The 24824-nt window shown below is 40.3% G+C and overlaps 3 protein-coding genes and 1 non-coding gene across 5 annotated transcripts in view; 1 reads left to right on the forward strand and 3 right to left on the reverse strand.

Annotated features, from left to right (window-relative positions):
- Positions 1-512: 512 nt before the first annotated feature.
- LOC110058671 (uncharacterized) lies at positions 513-10028 on the reverse strand. The gene is made up of 8 exons (XM_020765324.2): positions 9506-10028; positions 7773-7829; positions 6994-7050; positions 6566-6616; positions 5675-5782; positions 3942-4799; positions 2691-3223; positions 513-1654 (listed from the first exon to the last, which is right to left on the reverse strand). The coding sequence occupies exons 1-8, from the start codon at positions 9612-9614 to the stop codon at positions 1055-1057; spliced, it is 2373 nt and encodes a 790-aa protein (XP_020620983.2). The 5' UTR covers positions 9615-10028; the 3' UTR covers positions 513-1054.
- On the forward strand, positions 2110-2182 carry Trnat-cgu (transfer RNA threonine (anticodon CGU)). The gene has a single exon. It is a non-coding gene; the product is annotated as a tRNA-Thr (tRNA).
- Positions 10029-11617: 1589 nt separating the features above from the next.
- LOC110058640 (uncharacterized) lies at positions 11618-19824 on the reverse strand. The gene is made up of 7 exons (XM_020765292.2): positions 19494-19824; positions 17050-17142; positions 16588-16644; positions 15598-15648; positions 14361-14684; positions 13759-14042; positions 11618-12752 (listed from the first exon to the last, which is right to left on the reverse strand). The coding sequence occupies exons 1-7, from the start codon at positions 19612-19614 to the stop codon at positions 12369-12371; spliced, it is 1314 nt and encodes a 437-aa protein (XP_020620951.2). The 5' UTR covers positions 19615-19824; the 3' UTR covers positions 11618-12368.
- A 3566-nt stretch (positions 19825-23390) lies between these two features.
- LOC110058654 (uncharacterized) overlaps positions 23391-24824 on the reverse strand; it is a 7855-nt gene continuing 6421 nt past the window's right edge. For both annotated transcript variants that reach the window (XM_089285203.1, XM_089285204.1), the window contains exon 7: positions 23391-24288. In XM_089285203.1, coding sequence (XP_089141329.1) covers positions 23735-24288 — 554 coding nt within the window. In that variant the 3' untranslated portion in view covers positions 23391-23734. The remainder of the gene's footprint in view (positions 24289-24824) is intronic.

Consider the following 24824-nt stretch of genomic DNA (forward strand, 5'->3'; position numbering starts at 1 on the left):
TCAATAATATTGGATTTCCCCCTCCCACCAATCACCGACCACTCCGACGCATGTCCCCAAAACCACGTCCTTTCCTCCCATTCACAAACAAATATTTCTTATTTGTACTACGATGTTTGAGGAAAATCCTGAAAGTTTTCTGGCCGATGAAGGTCAGTAATGAAGAGATTAGAGGAAGACCAGGCGCGAGGACAATCAGTCAACAAGTAAGAGCTAGGAGGTTGAAATGGCTGAGACATGTTTTAAGAATGGCTTCAGATCAAAATCCCAAGATAGCACAAACATGCGCACCCGAAGGCAAACGCCGACGAGAGACGTTGTGAAGAACGATCGACAAGTAGAGAGACCATCTCGGATTCAAGACATGGAGGGAGGGAGAGGTAGTGGTAAAAGACCGAGTTGATTGGAGGAGATGGATTGATGTGCCCAATCTCCACGCGGAGAGAAGGGCAAGATGATGACCACGTTGGAGATCTGGCATTTTCACACTTAACAATAAAAACTGAAGCCAGTGGTGATAATATAAAGAGTTTATTGTTAAAGAAATGCGATACTGTATGATGGCTACCATCATTTATAATAATGTACAAGAAACGAATAAACATATTCCGTTTACATGCAGTTACGGCCTAAACTACAAATAGAAATTGATGTGTCGACAGTCTTTCAAAAGCTTTAAGTCTGTATAGAGACTTGCAAAAGCTCGTCCAATCTTAATTATGAACTGCATCTATACTTGAATCTTTGCAAGAAGTTCTTACAAGATTCTTAGAAAGAAAGCATAATGGAAGCGACCTCGGTGACTAAAAGTTTATTTGAACGAAATGTCTATGGAATGGTTGTCCTTTCGTCCTCACCATACAATTTATGATATTCTACTGTATGGTATGTTTTTGTTCTTCATATCAATAAGATTTTGCGGCAAACATTTACAATTTTGAACATTGCCAGGGAAAAATGTACACTTTGGGTTTTCATGGTAGTAAGCGCGAGTTAAACAATGCAATGCTCCAAGTTTGCATTCGAAGCAAAGTCCTTTGTTATCAGGAAAAAGTTAAACCTGGTGACTTGATCTTTTTCTTCTCTTTGACGAATCACAGCAGCCAGACCGTGCGCATGCGGGCGTGCAGTGCGAAGCACAGGACAGCGCGCATCCGTTCAAACCTGTGATTGGTCGAACCAGGTGAGTGACGTGCAGCACTCTTTTAGTCGAAGAATGGGCTTCCGGGCTCAACTCGGCCTCATTCCCTTGCGGAAGACCCAGAGCCGAGGTGCAGCAAGCTACAGTGCATGAGGGGTAGCAGCCACCAGGGCATGGACTAGGGCAGGTGGGGAAAGCCGGAGCGAGGTCTTGGTAGGCCATAGCTTGTGGTGCTCCCACTGTCGTTGGAGACGCTAGCGCGGCGGTTTCGTGAGCTTCCTCCTGCGCGAGCTCTTCTGGTTGGCAACAGTCGCGAGGGCAATCGTACGTGCACGAGAACTTGCACGATTCTTTACAGGCAAAAGCCTCGATGGGTATAACTTTGGAGTGAGGGTATGGTACGTTAGGGACGAGGCCAGGATGTGGTTGTTCAAAAGCGGGCATTCCTGGTGCCGGCGGTGCCGCAAATTTACCAAAAGCACAACAGTCGTCTGCACAAGATGGTGCGCAAACCTAAAAGGGTTAAATAGACAAAATTAAAGAGTGTATCCTTTACTGAACTATATAACTTAAACTGCAGAGGACAAGATCCTAGCATTGTTGTGCTACTTTTGAATCCGAAGCAAAATAAAGTTTATATATGTATGTATGTATGTATATGTAGGTAGGTCTTCCCTTTAAACACACACATCCGTTGTCCCAAAAGAAAATCTTGACGCCTAGCGAACTTGGTAGTCAGGTACAAACGTCAAATTTATCAAGCCTTCCAGCCTTGCTGAAAATGCATACGTTTATACACTTCGATTTAATTCCTCCGAAAGTTATATGGTTGGGGAGTGCAAATATCACACGGTATTCGTACATGTATACAAAGTATGGGCCTCACTGGCTCGCCCAAATACTGCATTGGTAAAAATACACCGATACTACACAGTCAAATGCCTAACAAAACAGATATTTCATCATCAGCCTCGTTAGCTCAGTGGTTAGAGCACTGGTCTCGTAAACCAGGGGTCGAGAGTTCAAATCTCCCACGAGGCTAGACTTTTTTTTTAAAAAACAATTTTAGACGTAAAATCTGCCTGGTTAATATGACTTTTTGTCATCTCTTTGAAAATAAGAACTTGAAATAATTAACTTTATTTACTTGTTAACACTACTAGCTGGCTGTCCCCACAGGGCGCCTACTAATAACAGTAAGCAGGTTAGGGCACCAGACTTGAAATCCGTAGGTCGCACGTTCAAGTTCGGCTCTGACGTATACGTACACTTAACTGGAGTTTTTTTTCGGTACACCGTAGATCAACTCCTCGGTCATGTTTGTAAATAGTCTACTAGTCTGTCTCCCGCCAGTTGGGAATTTTAAACCTGTTATGTTTAGTTGATGGGTTCGTTTCTTTTAGTTTAAGTGGCCTGCCTGTGAACTAGCTGTAGATGTAGCTGAACGTATTGACCACTCAAACAACATTTGATCATCTTTTTAAAATTAATTGGGGACGTAAGAGCTTAACGTTGCATTCAGCTGCAGCCAAGTTTATAAATCCTTTACCTGGGGACACGGAGCCGGGCAGAGCCTGGGCTGTGGCTTGTACATTTCCTGAAGTGCTTTTGCCTTCTCCTTTTTCTCTTTTTCCCTTGCGTCTTTCTCCTTCCTCTCTTGCTCGTCCCTCAACCTCTCCCCCTCCTCTGAGCAGCACCCTTTGCCACAAGACGAAATGCACGTCTCTTTACACTGAGGATGGCATGGAACTTTGTCTTGTTGTTTCTTGTTGTTCTTCTTGGGTTCGTCATGCTGCTTGGCTGGTGGGCTTTTGTTCTTACTCTTTGCTGCGTCCTTGGCCTTGTGGTAGTCTGCAATCTTCTGATAATGTAGGAAGTGGTGTCCTCTCTTTCTTTCGTCTTCTATCGAACAGCAGCCACTACCGCAAGCAGGCACGCAGCTCGTAAGGCAGGATGGGTGGCAGTGCTTGGCGAGTTTTGTCACGACTGAAACCTTGTCGTGTTCAGGACAGCATCCGGGCATGCAGGAGGAGACGCAGCTTGTGAGGCACCCGGGGTGGCAGTGGCTTTTGAAATATTCACCTGCAAATGCAAAACGCGCTGTTAGGTAAGAACAAGTTTTGGAGGACCAGATTAATTGGCTGCTCCTCGCTTTTAGAAATAATTCCGAAGAAGAAACAGATGCTGAACATGGAACGAAAAAAAATAACTATATTTAAAACGGAGCTGTTTTAACAAGTTCTGCTGCTCAAGGCAGCTTGTACGGCTATGTATAAATTCTCTCCACTCCACACAACGTACAGATTCCTTCCAATTCAATACTCTCAAATTAGAAAACCTCGCTCAATTTTCAACACATGCATCCCAGATAAATAATTACGGGTGAGATAAAGTTAACCCATAAACTGTTCGAAGTTCGAGTTTTTTGTACAATTTGGAAAGAGATCCTATAACTGAGAATTGCTTGAGTTAGGGGTTTTTGACACGAAAGTTGCCACACAATTGCCTAGTTCTTGTACGGCGTTCTCTCAGGCTGTCTCGGTCAATTGAGTTCGCTGAAGCAGCCGAGACGAAGGGCCACGCCGCTGGGAACATCAAACCATGTGACTCGAATCGGATTGACCGTGGTGTAAGGAAAGCTAACCAACATGACGTGTTTCCTCGAGTCATGCTGGCTTGACGATTTCTAGAGTATTTGCCACTGCTCATGAGTGTCGAAGGTGTGTCGGTGCCAATATATGGGGCTTACTCCGCTATTTAAACATGAGAAAACGAAGGGAAAGTTATTTGAATCACTAACTGTTATGCCAAGACTTTTCTCGGTGAACTGCTGACACAAATGTTTCCGCAGCGGCTTTTTCTTTTCCCTTATGAGTCAAAATTTTGTCCACCCCGTGTTTTTTCAGATGCTCTGTAAGATCTTTGTGGATGCTCTTGTCTTTGACACCAACAATATGAACTGCCTTGTACCCAAGACTTTCCAGCATTTTAGAGATTCGCTCCCAGTCCACGACTGGCGTAATCTTGTATTTGTGATTCTTGTAAGTGACTGTCTTCGTTAAACTCGTCAGCGGTGTTCCCTTGGTTTTAAGTTTCTTCTTAGCGACGCTCGATTTCGCCGCCTTGTTGCTTGGCTTTGCTTTGGATTTATCATCTTCTTTAACCTCGGCTTTTTGTTTACTGCTTTCTTCTTTCTCATCTTCTCTATCCTCGTGTTTCTCCGCCTTTTTAAGTTTCTTAGAAGTTGTGGATTTTTTCTTATCGTTTCCAAAGGAAATTTTTCCTTCGAGAAAGCTCTTGGGTGGGTTGAGAACCTTCACGTACTCCAGTAGCTTCTGTGCGTCGCGAATCTTTTCGTTTTCTGGAGACAAGTCATTCTCGTGGAATTTCATTACTCCTTTCGTTTGTTGCGAGAGAAGAGGTTCGATCGAGTGAAGAATTTTAATCGTGTCCGCTGGAATAAACCCGTCTTCGTATTTTGCTAACTTGTTCTTTCGTAAAGAGTGTTCAGTTTTGGGTTCCTGTGGAACCGCCTTCAGTGTTACTGTTTTTGGAAAATGTGTCGTTTTGACTGGTATTGCTGGCCGTTTCTTGAGATATTTCCTTGCTTTCTGTTTGAGAGCGACGGCATGTGGTGTGACATCTATGAAATTGTCCTCTAGAAAACAAACACAAACGCATATTAACTTAACGGCTTTAACAGAGATTGCAGCTCACCACTAAATTTTATCCGATTTTGATTGGTTTAAATTGATCACGTGACGCGATCGTGTCCATCGGCGGAGAGACACTATCTGCCCATAGTGCCCGTCCGAGGAAATATTTGTTTTAAGAACATCACATTTCCGCGAGGCAACTATCAGCCGATAGTTCCTCAACAGAAACACTCTATTGTTTAAACAGTATCGATCTGATTAAGACCGTGACCAACCCCATTGCTCCCAAGTAAAATTGAAATGCAATGAATTGAAATAAATCCTGTGTAACGCAACCTAGTGTAATGCGTTATAAAATTCATTCATATAACATGCACTCTGCCTGGTCAATGTATTGTTTTTGTTTATTTATTTATTTATTTTTTAAATAGGAAATGGTTGTTTTGTGTTTTTATAAGCTGTTATCGCCTAATGGGATCACTACACTGACTAACAGGTACAAAAATGAGAACTGTATTTCCGCCAAAAACTTTTACATCAACATGGCGACTAAAACCCAACACACACAAAACCCGTCATTATCACGTGACCACAATTCCAGATACGTAAAGCGTATAAAACTGATTGAACTAAATGTTGTTGAACTAGATCAATGTCTTTATACTCGCGACAGCTGATTTAATAGCTCAAGATAGTTTGGGAGAAATCGACAGTACCAGTATAAATCCACGCCTGCCAACCCGCGTTATATAACCATGTTTCGAATTCTCCCAAACACTGTCACGAGTTTTCTTCAGATTGTGTAAACATGATTGCCGTTTTCACCTGGTTTTAGATGTAATGTAATGCAAACTTTACAAAGATGCTTTGAACGTACCGCATAAGTTGCAAGTTTTCGCGCAGTGTTTGCGCATAGCTTTTGGGGATGTCTTGCAGACTCCAGACCTGGCCAGGGCCGTGCAGTGCTCAATCTTGTCTGAACATTCTTTAAAGAGAATTTCATCGAAGACAATAACATTAATAAAATTCAGTTGAGTCCCATCATACATGGCGACTTCATTAGTATTCGCCTATTATTAACAAACAAGAACAAACTTCGATTTTTTAAAGGAGCCCGGTTTGCCCATTGAAAAAATTAGCCAAAATTTTTGAAGTTTGTCGTTTCTAATTTGTGTCAATCTTCTCCATCCTTAACCATCCTTGTTCTGTTATGGTTTATTATTATCTCTTTTTTTTTTTGTCTTAGTAAACTAATAATTTCAGGTTTCCTTCAAATTAAAGGTAATTTTGAACGTGGCCAAAATAACTCAAAATACCGTGACTGAGCTCCTTTAAATGTGACCAAGTTCATGTTTCTCCATGAGATATTTCAGTCCTGTGGTACTTATTCCCTAAAATTTTTGTTTGAGCTTTATTGGGTTGTTGAATCAATCCAGAATGAAGCAATCCGAGGAGAAATGTTAGTAGTAATATCTGTCAGTAAGATAGCTATAAATACAGGTTAAGACGTAGATTGTGGCGCTGAAATCCTCTCAGATTTTTTGTATTCAGCCCTTGATAAGCTACCGAAAAGACATATGCTAGGAAAGAACAGGAGGAAAATCAAGAAATCGCGCTAGATAATTTGTGCAGGTAACAGCCCACCCAGCTTTTTGAGGTTTTGGACTTCTGGACTTGCGTTCACACTTTTTATGACTTGAATCTAGATTATTACTTTTCTTCAAATAACCAAACTCAGAATTTCAAAAAGTCAGCTAACGTTAATTACCTTTTGGTAACTTTCGGAGGATTGTTTTGCTGGTCTTCTTGATGTGGTCAGCTGAGGGGCAATCAAAATATCTTAATTAACTGCGAGGAAAATTAATTAATAGAAAAAGAACAATACATCAGTGTACAAGAAAAGGAATCAAAGAATTCCAATCATTAGACAATCCAATCAATAACTCCATATAGAGCGGTTTTCAATTGAGTGTTGAAAGTAATCAGGCAATTGCTTTTGTTTTGGTTTTACAACGGTTTGAGATTGGCTGAGCAGTCTAATTGGTAAATAATTGGTTTGGTTAAGGTTTTACGACACTCAGCTGAAAACCGCTGACTCAAAAAATTGAAGTAAACCAGCTGCAATGATACACTAAAGAAACTGAATAACTTGTACATCAGAAGCTGAAAAATTGATTGGAGAAAGTAGCTACTTACCGATATTTGACTCTAATAAATGCTCAACATCACGTTCAGCTTCTGAAACTCTGCTAGCTTTGAGACATAAACACATAAAATGGATTTAATTTAGGGACACAAATTTAACTGTAATATTCACCCAAATACAAAATTGCCGTGTGTCGATCTCAACCTAAAGAGGGGCTACTGCAAAGAACTTCAATAGGAATGCTCGTCGAAAATTTACACTAAATCTTTCTGAGGGCACCAGATCTAAAATCAGATTACCATTGAAAATAATTGCATGGGAAAACGTTGACTCTTGTAATAATAAATTGAAATAAATAGCTAAAAATATCGATTTAGTAACTTTCCCTTTTTCACAATCTGTATGTGAGTGAGTGTGAGTGAGAACTTTATTAAAGTGTCAAAAAACCTTATAGCCTGGGAATAAAAACACCATACTAATTAGGGGACACTGCTAAAAAACTATACTAATACTAATATTAATACAATAAAAAAATAAATGACTTGAAGGGCATTATGTGCAGCATAGGATGCAGCCCTTACAGCCGGTGTCCATTAAGCGAGTTATATCCCTTTTGCGAATATAGTTTGTAAAAGCCTGCAGTGTCTTGGCTGATCTGTCAGCCATAGACAGTTTGTCCCATAATTTGGGTCCTACATAACGCAAAGAGTGCTTCCCATAAGTGACAGTGTTGTATCTAGGAGTAGAAAAATCTGATTGTCTCATGTTGTACGCAGAAATATGCTCGTTAAAAATGTTGCAGATGCTTGGTATAATAATTTTAACTCACCTATACTCTCGTCAACCAACTTGTTGATTATTTTTTGAGCTGCCACCCATTCCTTGCCTAAGGATATTATTCAGAGGAAATCATTTTAAATGTGATGTAATCATATGATTTACAAATGTCTGTAATGTTAATAAAGAGAACACGATTTCAGCCTGTTACTGTTATAGTGACTTGTGGACACTCATGTACTGCAGATGGTTGGCAAACGTTCTCGGACTGCCTACAAACTATGGACACTATGCCTAAATGGCGCTTTAGTTTGAATAACCATACGTTATTACATCCTAAGTCTCGTGTGAAGGTGTCCAGATAAAGGACTTTTCACACGATTGCGAGGCTTGGGATGCATAAGTATTGTTGATCAAATATCGGCGGGCCGTGTCTAGAAAATAGGCCCTTTGCAGCTAAGCCATCACGTGACCTACTTTTCATAAAATTATGGGTTATAACTTAAAAAATGCCAGAAATGGAAAAAGCATGCCGAAAATATCAAAATGGTCAAGTTTGAGGCCCCCATCATTAAGGAATGAGATTTTATGACGGTCTGAATATTTGTAAGAATAAGAAGATTTGTATGGAAAAAGTTGTTGGAGAGCAAGGTCTTGCTCTCCAGCAACATTTTCCCTACAAATCCTTTAAATTTTCCGAAAATTCAAGCTGTCATATAAACTTACTCTTTAATGCCAGGGGCGTCAAACTTGGCCATTTTGGTATTTTCGATGCGCTCTTTCCATTTCTGGCATTCTTCAAGTCATAGCCCATAATGTGAAAATTTTCTCGAAAAAATTTGGTCTCGTGACCCCAGCTGCAAAGGGCCTATTGTACTCATGGAATGGGTATGAACCGCGGATCATGCAGGCCGCATTTAAACTTGACGTGAAAAGTTTAAGTATTGGTTTAAACCAAGTTTGAAATAAGGTTTTCTCAAACATCGTGTAAAATTCCTTTAAGTACTGAAATCAAGACCATAAATATGTTTTTAAGAAAACTTGAGACGGCGACAAACGGACATCACTGTTTTCTAACAAATTATATGATACGAGAACTTTACGTTACGAAATAACCTCGTGCTTGATCCGCAGCTTCACAGCTTTACACGGTGTACAAACTGTGTTAAGGCGACAGAGCTTACAAACACATCATCGATTTAATTGACTTGTATACCATACAACAATTATTTCACAGAGAGCGTAAAATCACACTATACAAAGCAATACCAGATTCACCCACATGTTATGGGCCGATAACTGAAAACATAGCTAATAAAGTGGAGAAAGATCTCCGCAAGTATTTTTAGCTGAAACGAGAAAACGTATTTCAAAGGGGTTGAAATTACAAAGGCGAGCAGTTGATAATTAGCATATAGATATGTAAGAGCAGGATGTTGAAGTTGAAGAGGGCAAGATATATGATCGACATAGACAAGGTACCAGTTTTTACCGGTTTAGTCAAAAAATATGTTTTGTCCCACATGGTAATCGCTGTCGTTGGTATATAAAGCAAACTATTCTCGTTCTTCTTTGGAGGTTTCATGAAGCCGGCTGAAGTCCAGAATAGGGAACTTAATGTGGAGCAATTAAAAGCCCTCGTGCAATAGTAAAAAGAATTTTAGTTTCACATCAATATTAATAGCATACTTTCAGCGATGGTTTTAGTCGCTTGATTTTTAACTTCAGCTATAGCGTTGTGTGATATAATACAAAGCTATATCCTAGATAGGCGCTAACACGTACCTCTAATGTCAAATCGTTTCTCCGCCTTTTCCGCCGTCTCCTTGCTAGCACAGATCCATACGAATTGGCAGAGAAACAACGGTATAACAAAACAACTTCTTGATTTCATAATATTAGATTGGGTAGACTTCCACGGGACAAAAGAGATCCAACTTAGATATATTACACAAAACGTTTGATCAAAATCATAAAATCATCACAAAACTGGGCCTCGTTGAACTTCGACGCGTTTTGAAAAAAACCTCGCTAGTCAGATAGACCTCCGCGCAAACAGAGTCTTGTGTTTCTCGAGTAGTATTAATAAATCAAAAGGAAACTTATCCAAGCGAGATAAACAGAGTCAAAGTTGCACAGTTAACGGCTTTGAATTACAAGTGAAAAGTAGCTTGTGGTTTGTGGACTGAGGTGAAAGAATTTAACACAAGAACCAGCTAAACATATAAACAGCCCGTGAGGTCTCTATGGTTTTGTCTAACAAAGGAATTATTGCTGAAAAGAACAGCTCTTGGAAAGGCAGAGAATTTGTTTTAAGTGTAAAAGAAAACAAACAAAAAATACGCCACCAGTAAAATGTCAATCTGATCGTCTTTCGGCTTACGAAAATAGCTCAGAAATAATAAATTGTATCGACAGCGTTCATCAACGAGCCATCTTTACGTTTTGCTATAACACACGCGGCAAAACTTTTCTGCTCTTTTCAAAGAAAAAAATTCAAATAACCATGGCTTTTTATGGACTCTCCGAAGCGTGCATTTTACGGGTCACTGATTTCCATAACAAAACCTATGCAGCATGGCGATTTTCTGATGTCAGACTGGTAAATAACTGTGTAAATAGCTTGCCAGTGACTTTTGTATTGAACACTCTGTTACCTGGGCCTTAGGTACTGAGCTAGATGCCTTTGAAAAACAAATTGCCGCTGTGGTCTTTTTTTTTTTTTTGCAATTTAAGAGAACTGTGTCCCCCTTGGACCACGTGCACAGGTTTTGATTTGAAAAATTAACGCGAACGCAAAATTTTATTTGTACATTTTGGCCTCCGGTCCACCCAAAAGTATGATTTTCATTAGGGAACAAGCCTTGTTCTCCAAAAGATATTCCCAGAATGTTTTGGAACGAAACTTTGTTGTGAAACTTGAAACTTGTGAACAGAAACTGATTGAAGTTGTTAAAACACCGGCTTGTGGTTAATGAAACATCGGTCCCAGTCCGCCAAGGCCAGGGTTACTTAGTACTCATGGCACAGGAATATTACGCAAAGGCAATAACAGGCTTATGGTTATTTACGCTTTTAGAGACCGAAGATAGTTCATCGCTATCATCCGATCAGATCTTCTTCCCCCCGAGGGGAATAGGTCAGATATTGTTAGTACGGATAAAGACAAAGTCGAAACGGCGTGGAAAACATCGAAACAAGAAAAATGGGGGAGAAAGTTAAGAGCCATTCTTTTTGTCCGTGACATTTCCTCGACAATTTTATCATGCAAAATTTCGACTTTCCTTCACTACTTCTTATTGCCTCCTTGGGGTTAATATTTTTACCGACCAAATAATTTGAAAATGTAACTTACTCATTTGAGAATTTACTAGATGATCAGAAACTCAGAAGTTCAGTCGAACAGCAATGATCCGCATTTAAGGCAGGAGCCCATGGGCTCCTGCGCTTACTGAATTCTGTAAACGGCAAATCTTGGAATCATAGCTAACTTCATAGCTAACTTTAGCAGCCACTGAAAACTGACTGATTAAACAATTAAAAAGCTTTTCATGAAAACAGCATTTCGACTATTCCCCCCCCCCCGGACAATACTGGGTGTAAGGAGCTTAATATGTATCACAACCTTTTGCAGTTAAAGGACTTCAACTTTGTTAAGGGGGAGTGGGGGAAAGATCTTTGTATAGTAACTGTAAGCTGTTGGTTACATGCAGTTTGCATAAAAAAAAACCAGAAAAAAGGGAAGTGTCCCAAACTCTTTTTTGGCAGGATTGTAGGAACAAGTTGGTATGCGTTGTATATAAATTTTCAGAGAAATTTCAACCTCTAAGTCAGTATAATCGACCCAGCCTAATCAACTCGAGTATTTAGCATGCGCAATACAGGTGTACAAGAGAATACAGTAAGTTTTGAAATTTATTAAAGTCAAAATAATATATATATTGTACAAATTAAGATTTTCCTTATGTAATCGTTTTGTTTTTCAACTAAATACAATATCTTTTATTGTTCATTGTTTACCCTAACCCAAACTATACTTTCTTTGAATAACAAATTGTAATTTTCACAGTTGTCTTATTTCTTCCTCTGTAGTTACACAGTTTATGAAACTGAAATCTAGTTAAGATGATGGGCTGCATAAATTGAACTACATTCTTTTAAACACGCGTTCCTTAGCTTTACAAATATTATTTGTCCAAGATGTTTTATCCAAATGCTAGGTTACCCAGCAACATATAAGAGATCTGACGTTTCAGGTTTCACTGAAGTATGTTTTAAGCCTTACAAAAGCTGGAGCAATCTAACAATATATTTTCTTTAGTAGCGAAATAAGATATATGCCTGAAAGAAGCTAAAAAATTATTAGCTCTGCACATTGTACTGAAATAGTACACCTGCTATGTTACTGTTCCCAAGATAATTTGAATTTTTAAAAACTGAATTAAGTGTGTGAACTTTTTACAATAAGTTTTTAATTGACTGAGGAAAGTACAAACAGCAAGGATCGACGAATTAGTCCTCTTTGAAATTATTCTCTCCTCGACATAGAAGACTTTAATTTCTGTTGGTATCACGAGACGTTCAGTTGGTAAATTATGTCTCTCAAAAGTGTGTGACTTTAGTTCATCGTTGTACGACAACATTCCTTTCAATCATCGAGTTCAACTTCATCGTTCTGATTTTCCGTGCTTCCCTCCTGATCAGCGTCAGTTGTTTCTTCTTCGGACTTTGGACTGTCGTCTTCCTTTTCACTGCTCTTGGTAGACTGCTGTTCATCGCTGTCCTCTACTTGACTCTGTTTAGTCTCCTCAGCGACGCTCTCATTTCCACTCCCCTCATACTCGTTCTCCATTTGGTCGGCGGTGTCCTCCTTACTCCCAGAGCCCAGAACCTTGTCCCGTTTTCCCGCCACACCACAACAGTCACGCGGGCAGTAAGTAAAACAGTTCCTTTTGCAGCCCATCGGACACTGTTCCGGTTGGACCGCTGGCATAGGCGGGGGCTGGTACTCAGGTTGAGCCATTGGAACTACCTGAAATAATTTAAGACATTCGCTTTCTGAGAAATTAGTTTATGTCATTAAATTTGGCGATGTTTACTTGCCAAGATTTGACGGCTATTTTACCTTAATACTTTCCTGGACGTTAAGGGCAATAATTACAACATCACAAAAACAACAACAACAGCATTAACAACAGCAATATCAACAACTACAACCACATAAACATAAATTCTTGGGGTACTGAACTCTGACAACTCAACAAAAAGAAATGACAGTTGTAGTGGAACATGAGGCTAACGTTTTAAGACATTGTTTTTCTTTGCTTTTTAGAATCAAATTTTAATGGTCTAGCCTAATTCGAACGTACCTTTGATTTTTTTTGTGCCACTGCAAAATTCGCTAAATTATGGTGACTGGTAACAGTTTCCAGCAATTTCTTGCAGTTATACTTTGATAGATCAATGCTACCACACTTTCTCTAGTGTTTAAAAAATTCTTTGGAGGGGGCTTGAAGCAACCTTAAATTTTCGAAAACTTTTCCAGGACATTTGTTAAAACTTTATAAGAAGTTGAATATTATAGTGCTTATTACAATTCCACAACAAAACATAGGTGTTAAGGGTGTTTTTAACAGATCGTTCTGTTGCTATGGTAACCCTTTTTTGCCATGAGAATGGTCAAAACCTGTTCACCAATAATTGGGCATTGCTATCACATCATTTTAATAGAGCAGTAGTATTGATCCATCAAAGTAAAAGTGACGGAAAGAACTGGAGACTGTTGTGAGCCACCTTAACTTATGACTAAAACCTTACGAAAGAAACCTCAAGGTTGGAAGGAAAGGCTAAGTATTTTTGTTTTAATAGACACAAGTTTTCAATGCGAAAAGTTCGTTTACAAAACATATTTTCAGTTCAACACCTTCGAAGATTTTTTTGTCAACATGAATTATGTCTAGGTCAGTTTCATTTCCAGAAGGTCTACCACATGTATTTCAGTAGGAGCTTGCCTGAAAAGTCAAAGTTACTTGACTTACCTGTTGGTATGCTGGGGCCGCTGGGGCCACTGGAGCCGCTGGGGCGGCTGGGGCGGCTGGGGCGGCTGGGGCGGCAGCCATTTGGGTCTGGGCCATCAAGTTGGGGTCACAGCAGCAGCAGTCCTGACTCATTGAGCACTGCTGCGTACAAGGGTCCATGCAGTTGCCCTGACAAGGGGTCATATCTTGGCTGGTGTCATTGCTATAGTTATAAGTCCAGTTGTAGCCATTAAAGGACAAATCAATTGCGTTATAGCTTGGTGGTGGACTCTGGGCTTGCGGTGCTGCAAGGTACAGGAAGCGATTATTTTCATGGGGTCGCATTGGTGACAGACGACAAAGGATACAACATCTTCGATCGTCGTGAATGAGAAAATGAATACATTTTTAAATAATGTTTTGGCACTTGTTTTAATTTTTCTTTGATCTCCAAAAATCAAACATGTGTGATTGATGACGACGACGACGATGATCAAGATAATGACTGGATTGGATGATGACGACACCGTTGTACAACATTGACGTCATAAGAAAAATATAAAACCTAGTCATGATGTATCTCGTTGGCAATCACAAAAATAGTCAAGACTACATTGACTCACCTTGTGCCTGTGTGTTGTAGGGGGCTGGCGGTGAACTCGCTGGATGCTTGCTGGCGTCTGACACATGCGGATGATGGTGATGATGATGATGATGATGATGCTTGTGATGCAGAACACGGTGGTGATATTTCTTCCAGTGTGGCTTCTTGGCGTGTTTGTGATGGAATTTTTTTGCTTTCGGCTTCTTTTTTGCATCAACTGGTGTTACAATGTAAGGGATTTTAAAGTTCACAAGAAAAGAGCCATCCTTGTTCTTTTTAGGTTTGTTCTCTTCATCCTGATTCGTTAACACTTTTTTGGCACCGAGGTGGAGAAGTGACATTTCTGTATTGAGGAAAAAGTACAAGAAAATTGATATTGTTTGCGCATTGTTCTCTGAATCAAGATTCAATCGCGTGTCTGGCTGGCTTGTGGGGTTCTTAGGCAAGACACTTTACTCTCACAGTGCCTCCCTCCACATGCACGCAACTGTGTGAATTTTTCTGGCAGATTGTAGGGATAAGTTTGCAATATTTAAGCAATAGACCAGAAGTTTTTATAGTTTATAGGTTGATAGACCCCGCGGGATGTTGGAAGAACACTCAAAGAATTTGTAAATCACTCGCCTGCGGCTCGTGATTTACGAATTCTTTGAGTGTTCTTCCAACATCCCGCTTATCAGCCTATAAACCATAAAAACTTGTGGCCTATTGCTTTTATATAATAATTCAGAAGACACGCGAAATTTCCGAGTTTACTGGCAAAATAAACCATAGCTGATTGACCAATCAGAGCGGGCGCATTCATTTAATTATTATATAAACGGAATTAACCTGTAATGGACTGGTACTAATCCAGGGGGAATAACGATGTGCTTTGCCAGGTATTGCTGCGGACACTAGGTTAGGATTCAGACTGGGGCATCTGGTCCACAAATACTGAGTAATCTATAAAATTTGCTAAATTTATCTTTTGGAAGCTGCACTTGTGAATATTACTTAAGCAGGTCAAAATCTTGAATGGATTAGATGCAATCCTCTCACCCGATATTCACTTGATACTTGCTTCTTTAGGGGGCATCATTACTGAAAAAATTTACAGGTTTGAATTGACTTTGAAAGGGAAGCTTGTGGGGGAAACTACGAAATGTTTCTTGAATAAAAATAAGAGCAGTTTAGGTGTTATACGGTGATAGTATACGGTTTGATAATGATACGAAACTGAAGAGTTCGCCTCCTATACATATTTCCTGAGTTACCTTTTTGTTTGTCCGACTGGATATTTGCTGCTCTTTGATCTGCATGATGACCTGTTAAAGGTAACGCAAACTGAATGAAAGAAGTTCCATCTTCACAAGCATGCATAGACCTTGGATCGTTTCACTGGCTTTGCAATACCCCCAAGCGATTATAAAAGGCTCCTTCTCTGTCCTCAAGACCTAAAGATCATTCCACTGAAATAGAGCCTGCACTGAGATTTTTGTCAAACTTTGCCTATTGACTGTTTATATTGTAGGAACTTAAATTTGGAGATAAAAATGAGGGGTCGCCATGTTCGTCTAGGAGCAACAGCATCTTGTCTATACCATATAAATCCTTACAATAGCACCATGATTATTGTCACGATTGCTTGGTAAATTAACGTTTCCGACGATTGTTTCTTGCTCAACACTGAGAATTGGCCCATATTTATTTTACATAGAGAAATTTATTACTCAATTCAACACAACAGAAAAAAAAATGATAGGTCACCGTACTCATTTTCGAGAAAATGACGATTCACCTCCATGGCGAGGTCCAGCGGCAAAGAAAAAGCCGCCATTTTTTAATGCGCGCGCGCTAATCGCGCGTGAAATTATGCGCAGTAGGGATGCGCAATGTAATAGGGGAATGGGGAATGACCTTAAAAGCATGGCACAGTACGTGAAACGGATGATGCTACAGCAATTCAAGGTTACTACCTGATCAATGCACTATCAAAAATGGTTAGATTATGATTAATGCATTTTTATTTCAGTTAATAACATTGCTCTTTTTCGTTTTATGATGTAATCTATTTCTGTAGCCATTTCACTCTTTAATCCACTGCCGGCTTTACCCTGGCAGCACAATGCCCGCACCTCTATATTTGTGTACAGCCAAGAAACGTTCATTCTTAATTTTTTAAGAAGTGAAATAATATTAATCTAGGAATTGTCATTTATTTTCGTGCATCCAGAAGTAAAACTGTGCAGAGTCTTGAGTCTTACCAACTGCGTCGTTTAGAAAATCTGTAACTTCCTTCGCAGCGTCATTAACCTTTTTGCCTACAGAAAGGGAGAAAGGACAGACATAATATAATTGTCCTTGCCTATCAGTTATATTTAACTGGATAAATGATCCCACATAGAAGAGGGTTGCATGGCCGCTATAAATCTGGCTGCGGTTGTCCGAATGAGGATTAAACTGGTACAGTGCAGAGTTAATATGTAGTTCAATGAATATGAATTATAATTATTTTATTTATATGTGTTCTTGAAGTCATACTGGAACATTAAAGTTGCTGCGGTTGCAAAGGTGGCATGGAGAGTCTTTCAATCCTGGATAAATGCAAAGCGGTTTTGAAATACCACACTGTGCAACGCCTTTAACTAAACGTGCCAGGGTCTCGGGTATTCCGAAATGGTTTAGTTTTACTTTTTCCATGAAGAATGTACAAGTAACATACTTACCTATTTTCGCATCTAACAACTTAAGGACAGCTCTCCCTGCCTCCTGTTCTACTGTGTGGAAATCTACGTTGTTTCTTTTAGTACCTGGCACAACTGAACGAGAAACATGATAGGGATGCAGGTGTTAGTTTCTCACTGGTTTGAAACTTTTCACACCGGCGAGAGTAGAATTAAGAATAAATTTAAGATGAATTTAAGATTAATCTCAAAAAAAGAAAAAAAGAAAAGCTAAACATCATGAAACGAGACAATAATATTTCCTGGCATAGAGGTCCTGTTCATGCACCGCTGACCTATCTTACAGGAGATACATATTAATATGCAAAAAGGTTTTATAATCCATCTCGTTTAACTAAATTCTTGTTTAACCACAGAAGAGACAAACAACAAAATGTAGCAATCAGAACACGATCGAAGCAGAAACAAGAAATCTGCGGTGAAGAGCGCGAGAAAACACACGCAAGGGGAGGTTATGATCACACGCAAGGCCAAAACTGGTTTTGAGGGCAATTTTCTAGGTGATAATTTTTTTTCCTACCTTCAGATTGTGCATGATTTATTTTTGGTGGACAAAAGTTTGTGCCGGATTTTTTTCTAACAGCAAATTAAAAGAGCACTTTGCTCGATTTTTTGTCCCATGGCTGCCCTTGCACAATTTTTTTTTGCCGATTTTGCTGTGCAGGATTTTTTGGGGGTAATTGCCCAATCCCCCTCCCCTCCAAAACATAATGGTCCGCCCCTTGGTTGTTTGCTAGCGCTTGTTGCATAAGTTCAGCGAACGAAAAACCAATTGGTGTCAACAGCAAATGATTATGAAACATTTCTGATCAATTACGAAGACGGTTAATCTAGAAAATTACAAAGACTGTTTTTGTCTCTTAAGCCGCAAGCGAACTCTTCTCGATTAATCGATCGTAACACTTAAAAGTTGTTGGGATAATTGCGCTAGGAAGGACGACAATGTAATGGATTTACTTATAATCACAGCATGGCTAACTATCTACACTTTAACAGCGGGTCCTCGGTGCTTAACCTCGTTAACGGTCGTCTCTCACTTCACACTACGACCATGCAGTAGATGGTTTACTAAGTTTGAATAAGCTTGAACTCAATCCCACTAAATGTAAAGCCCTAGTCCTATCGAACAAACACTCTTAATTTGAAATTCACCATCAATGATATTCAAATTCCATGTGTTGATCACCTTGAGCTTTTGGGTGTTGTTATTGATAACTCTCTACTCTTTGACAAACATGTAACTAAGATCACTAAGAAAGTAGGAAAGCAACTGGATGTTTTATGTAGGTTTAAAAAGATGCTCTCTTCTCCAACAAAATTATGCCTGTATAATTCATTCATCATGTCCTATTTTACGTACTGCTCCACCGTCTGGCACAGTTGTCTGAAATCTGACAGTCAAAAGCTCCATAAACTAAATGAGAGAGCTCTAAGGTACATTTATAGTAGCCGATCGCCTACAAATGCTGGGGAATTAACTGAAAGAACTGGCTACACTCTAGCTGATCGACGTATACAAGATATGTTAATCTTAGCTTTTAAAGCTGTCAACAACCTTCTTCCTACATATTTAAGTGACTTGTTTACTATTCGTAAGAACATTAAGAATCTAAGGGGCACCAACAAGCTTGTCATCCCTAAAGTTAACACCACCCGTTATGGGACTAAGTCCGTGGCATACACTGCTTCAAAAGCTTGGAATTCACTTCCGGATACACTACGTTGTATGAAGACACTAAAAGATTTTAAGATTGCGGTTAGATCTGTTGTAAATTTACATATGTAAACTAGTCTTAGCTATTATATATTTATATCTCAAGTTGTAATTTTTTAATTCCAATTTTCTTTCGTTTAAAGTTGTTTTTCTCGGTAAATTAGCATAATCTTGCTAGAGGCCTAATCAGCCTCATCAACCCGAGTTGAAATAAAGTTATCTATCCATCTACCATAATTCTTCTCGCCAAAATACGTTTGAATCGGGTTCCTGTCATAAAATTTGAAATTACATGACAAGATGACTGCAGGGCAAAAAGAGTAAATCAAAAACAAATACGATGCACGTGAAGTTCTCGATAAGGGCTTGCCACCGACATTTCTGTCAAGAACACCATGAGCTCATGACATGGGATGATGTGTGCTTTGAGACTACAATAAAGATTGCTCAGTCCATCTTGTTCATTCATCTTCGCCCTTTTCTCAGAAAACACCAAGGTATATTTCAAGGTACAATGAGAAACAACGCCTCCAGCCGTCGTATCTACAGTTCACGCCGGGTACGTTTGAATTGCCCCATTGACCCACAGGTGAAATGACTGCGTGCGTGCAAGCTTGTATTTTTTTATGGCCCTGAAAGAAGTAAGCCCAGGTTCCCTTTTACCAGTCAAACCACATAGTGGGATGGCTTAAAAGAACATTATTTATCGTACCTTTTAAGTGTCTCAAAGCTTTTCCTTTTTCGTCTATAAAATCAGAGTCATCTCCATGAATAGTCAGTGCAAAAGTCGAGGAACACAGCGCAACCAGGAAGCACTGAAAGAGTCCTCTCATCCTTGGCCCTGTTGCTTTGTAAACGAAACGAGGAAGGGGCAATATATTCTTTTCGCCGGCTACAAAAGACTAAACACTTTGTGTGGTTTAAACAATCATGTCAGAAATATATTTTAGATTTTTTTACGCGATTAAACAAAGACGAGTTGATGGCTCCACCACAAAGGACATTTGCATGAATAATTAACTGACAAATTTTGCTCCGAGATACCAGCTATGTTGCTGTGCGGTGTTGACCAATCAGAACCCATGAATGACTCAGAAAAAGCAAACTTGCTAGTGAATAAGTAAATTATTGACCGTGGTCAATTCTCGTGTCTTGTATCCCAACGCCAACGAATGAACGAAGCTATCCCCTTTTGGCAAAAGAGTTTATTTTCCGCAAGATTGTGATCTCAATTAAATGAATTGGGTAGTCTTTTCAAATCTTTGATGGGTAGGAGAGATTTTGACAGAAAAAGAAAGCATTTAATGCCTCTTCAGTTTGTGATACGTCCTCACAGAAACTAAATTGGAACTGTTTCTTTTAAACCACATATTGATAAGTTCATTTGAGCGACATTGGAATTATACTTAACAAATCTAACGTTGCAAAAAATAACGTTTCGAGCAATTTCTTGGGGCTGTATCATGGATGTGAACTGTACTGGTACCGGCCAACATGAGTTTGCTTTTGCGATGTCTTCATATGACCTGCCTGCACACCTAAAATCTCCTTGACACCAGATAACTGCAATTCCTCTTGAATATTAAGAGCTGATCATTTCAACGATATCGAAGCAGGAATTGGTATTGTTGAACTGAAGTTTAATAGGGGCTCTGTAACCGGCCACGTGGCGGAAATTGTATCGTTAAGTTCCTTAATTTCAATATGGATTTGAGCCTCTGTTAAAACGTTTTGTAACATGTGGGGAGATCGATTAACACACAGGCTAATCATAAGCAAACCTTTGTTAAATTATCCCGTTTTAGTGCCTTACTTTACACCATTACGAGTTTCTCCAATCAAGTATTTCACTAGTGCAGTTGGCCCAAACTGCATAAAGTTACCAGTACGCATGCCCCATCCGTTCCAGTTCACCAGGTCACTAATACTCTTGGCAAGTGTTAGCGCGAAAATGAAAGTTTCACTCACAGTGTGAAACTATTCCGCTGGTACTTAAGTTTGTAACACCCGGGCTAACCGTGCGCAAACCTCTGTTAAGTAATGCCCTTTAAGTATTTTACACTTCACCATTACAATTTTATTCAATCAAATATTTCACCAGAGTAAGTTTCGGTTTGCCTAGCCTGCAGAGCAGGCGAGATTTTTTCGAGCGAGCGCTCACATCGTAAAAAGTTTAGCCGCCATCTTGAATATTTCATGCAGTGGAAGACTGGGGAGAGAAAGAAAGTTTTACCAAGGGCGTAAACTATAGGCAAGAGGAAGGATAGGGGAGGGGGTGGAGCGAAGAAAATCTCGCCTGCCCGAGGTCATTGTTCTTTTAGGAAACTCCGTTCGCCCACGAACGGAGTTTCTGATTGGTGCGGCTTGGCCCTGCCTGCCAATTGTCTGTCAGTCAGTTTCGTTTCGTTCGCGCGGGTAAGAAACATGGCGAACTCTGTCGAAAGTGATGTTGTTAGTTTCGATTCCGCTCTCGAGGAATCTCTCAAGCGTTTATGTGAACTTGGAATGTCTCGCGAATTACGAACGGAGGAAAAAGACGCAATTTCCACACTGGTATCCGGAAAAGATCTGTTGGCAGTGCTACCCACTGGCTTTTGGAAAAGCTTAATATTTACGTATAAAAATGGGGTTGACTAGCCTACACGACTTCTACGGTTCGTGACATTTGTGCATTTGCCATTCTCTGTTCGGTCACTCGACCTTTCTTGTCGCTTCACTCGTGTTCATGAAGGGCACTTCATGTTGTGTAATAAGGAGGAATTTTAAGCGGAGTTGAGCCGTTAGATCGTGCTGTGGCAAATTTTTATAGGTCATAGGTCTGCATGGTTTGCGCTGTTATCTGCATGTCGACTCGTTGAGTTTGACACCTCTGTAATTTGCCATGTATTTATGCATTGTTTAGGCTCATTTCTATTGCAAGATATGCTTTTAAGTCCCCATGAATTTGCTTTTGAGGGACAAAATATGAAATTTACCGTGAACATGTTGCTTACTTGCATTCTATATTGTGACGCCGGGTCCGGCTGTGATTAGAACTGTTGGCAAGCACAGTAGGTAGATCCTTATCACGGACTCGGATATCATATTTGTTCTCGTACGATTTCCTTCGGAGACGCCGTAGCTTTACTTTGAGAAAGTTATACGTTTGTCTAGAGACATTCTTATGTTTCTTACAGCTATATGGTCGAGCTTATGTTTCTCTTGCTCGATGTATAGGTTTATTCCTCCTTTGGTTGTTCTGGCACCACATGATTCAAATGTAGCTGTTTACGCGCAAGTCCTGTTGACTGTTTTGAGTGTTTTATATGCCATTGTTCGGCTTAGTTCAGGCAAGACCATGGTTTCGATCCTCCATGTGGATCTCATCAGTTGCCGGTATTTCTAAAATACTCTGTACGTCTGAAGTTGCTAGCGCAACACCTACCTCTGTGAGAATGCAAGACATCCTGCGGCTTGGCACAAACTTTTCGCGGTGTGTATCCTTGTGAGACTTCCGGTGTCAGGAGGTGTTTCGGGCAGGCGTCTTCTCATTTTTCCCCTCCCCCATCCCCCACCGTCTAACATGGCGGTCTAAACCGGCGGTCGCAAGGTTGTAACGCTAACTCGCACTATCAGTTCCACTTCGCCTTCGTCTTCGTCTTCGTCTTCGACGCTTATTTTTACACAAGCTTCATCACCGCTACGCGTTTGAATGGTTTGGTAGTGGCATTCAAAGGTTAGAAAAGCGTTCGAACTGGAACTGATCGATTCCGCCGCGGGAATCCAACGCCCTAACCATTGGGCTACCGCGTCGCAGAACCTAAGCAAACACAGCAGTTACTAAATAAACAAATGCAACCATACACCCATAAAGAGATTTGAGATGAGATTAGAGTTTTCGGTGCATTAAGTGCGATTTCCAAGTTGTAATAACTGATGACGGTGTTTTGGTGAACCCTGAGACACTTGAAAACATTGGATGATATGAGCGATAAAACGTTTTCTTGTAAGACTGAAAATCGTTATCGTGTTCTCTCGGGGGTAACGCCTCTCTTTACATAATTAGCATCTGTTGTAAGGCCGAAACATACAAAGTGGTCTCTTAAAAGAGATTTAAAACACCTGAAAATTTCAATCTAACTTCAAAGTGGTCGGGGCCACCTAGCAGAGGTGCTTGCGTAGTAAAGGTTCCAATTAGATTGATTTGACAAGTTAAAGTTTGGTATTTAATGTGAGAAAGTGGTCGTTGTCGGGGAGATGGTCGCACAGGGTCGCTCAAGGAAGTAGGAGTGTATTAGGCACATTACTTTCACAAAAGCCATTTTAAGTCAACTAGAAAATAGGCTGTACTTTGAAGAACGTAAAGTTGGGGCCACCGTAAAGTGGTCGGGGCCACCTAGCAGAGGTGCTTGCTTAGTAAAGGTTCCAACTAGATTGATTTGACAAGTTAAAGTTTGGTATTTAATGTGAGAAAGTGGTCGTTGTCGGGGAGATGGTCGCACAGGGTCGCTCAAGGAGGTAGGAGTGTATTAGGCACATTACTTTCACAAAAGCCATTTTAAGTCAATTAGGAAATAGGCTGTACTTTGAAGAACGTAAAGTTGGGGCGTTTACAATGGTGACCACTTGCTAAAAAGAAATTTGATTGTTTATTCAACTATCGAAACAGAGAATATGCTCGAAACAAGAAGACAAATATGACAACCATCGAAACTAATGTGCGGGTAAATTATAAATGTCCTTCCTAGCTGTCCTTCGTCTCTCACTCCTAAAAACTTCTACACTGGAGCAGAATAAACACCAGTGGCGTGGAAACTGTTGTTCGATGAAATGTCCCTTTAGTTGTCACGAGAGAGGCGAACGTCTCAATCTCATATTTTTATAACTATAAACACATTTATAGCTTGCTTCCATTTGGATTGACTTTAGTTCACTTTAAGTGGGACTTCAACCTCTTGTATTTATTTGGAAATGCTAGTGACACATTGCAATGCCTGACAATAGCGCTCTCGTCTTGCGGCTGCGGTGGTGATGAATCACAGACTTCTTTCTGCGACAGCACTGTGCTGGGCAAGGTGGAGCACAGTTTGTTGCGTAGCAACTCTGATCACATGACGCGGGTGGCGACTGCGGAATGACTGCGGGTTGAGCGTAACCAGCTGGGGGCTGGTACCCCGGCTGGGGTCCCATGGGGGGATATACCGGCTGGGGTCCCATAGGGGGAAATGGCTGGGGTGCCAATGGAGGTTGTGCTCCCATACAGCAGCTAGGTAGATAGGATGGGGCACATGTGTCCGGGCACGGGCCTGCCCCTGATCCCACTGGTGGGGTAGGGGGCGGAATGAGGACGTCCGCGCAACAGGTTTCACTGCACGATGGGGCACATCCAATCGGATCTTTGCACCTGGCGGGATCACAGTATCGAGGCTGGGGACAAGGGTTGTATGCAGCTGGAGGTCCCGGGTGTGGGTGACCTCCCAGAGGACCTACAACCTTATATGGCAGTTTGGGTTGCTCTTGTGGTACTTCTATAGAGAAAAGAGAAAGGAAAAGATTAGCTTGCAGCTCTGACAACAACATGACTTTAGACGTAGTTATTGGATTTTGATTACTTTTTTACCGCCAAACAATGTCTCATCGCAAGAGATTGCACAATTGCCTATTAGAATTTGAGGTCGAAGTTGAAAATTCACGGAAGCTTAAGAACATCAAGGCTTCCGATCTTTAACCCGGTGGTAAAATAAAAAGAGCCAACACTGACATGTTTCAGTTCGAGTCGCGCTTTCTCTTCTTATGCCTATCGGTTGTTGTCAAATATGCAAGCTTAGAGAACCGAGCCAGAAGTTAAAGATAGGAAGCCTTTTAAGTAGCAAGGGAGTCATTAAGCAGCTGAGAATTCCTAAGAGACGCGTTTCAAAATGTCATAGTCGCCGCAAATTTATTCCTTCAAATCACTTATAAAATCAATCTTTTATGACCACAAACCACAAATCACGCTAAATTTGGTTTACATTTTCTTTCAAAAATTCTAAATTATCAAAAGTCAAATATCGATATGACTGTA

The sequence above is a fragment of the Orbicella faveolata genome, unplaced genomic scaffold (assembly GCF_042242905.1).
Source record: "Orbicella faveolata isolate gen_17 unplaced genomic scaffold, um_ofav_v1 contig_13, whole genome shotgun sequence".
Taxonomy (NCBI): Eukaryota; Metazoa; Cnidaria; class Anthozoa; order Scleractinia; family Merulinidae; genus Orbicella; species Orbicella faveolata.

Bases quoted from the DNA above. Each gene is read 5' to 3' on its own strand.
- LOC110058671 (XM_020765324.2), bottom strand. From the start codon at position 9,614: ATGAAATCAAGAAGTTGTTTTGTTATACCGTTGTTTCTCTGCCAATTC. The intron at 6,617-6,993 runs GTAAGTAGCTAC...ATTGCCCCTCAG, and splicing joins TTTATTAGAGTCAAATATCG to CTGACCACATCAAGAAGACC. The intron at 4,800-5,674 runs GTACGTTCAAAG...TTTGTTTTCTAG, and splicing joins GAAAACTTGCAACTTATGCG to AGGACAATTTCATAGATGTC.
- LOC110058640 (XM_020765292.2), bottom strand. From the start codon at position 19,614: ATGAGAGGACTCTTTCAGTGCTTCCTGGTTGCGCTGTGTTCCTCGACT. The intron at 14,043-14,360 runs GTGAGTCAATGT...TGTACCTTGCAG, and splicing joins CTACAACACACAGGCACAAG to CACCGCAAGCCCAGAGTCCA. The intron at 12,753-13,758 runs GTAAGTCAAGTA...AAATTATTTCAG, and splicing joins CGGCCCCAGCATACCAACAG to GTAGTTCCAATGGCTCAACC.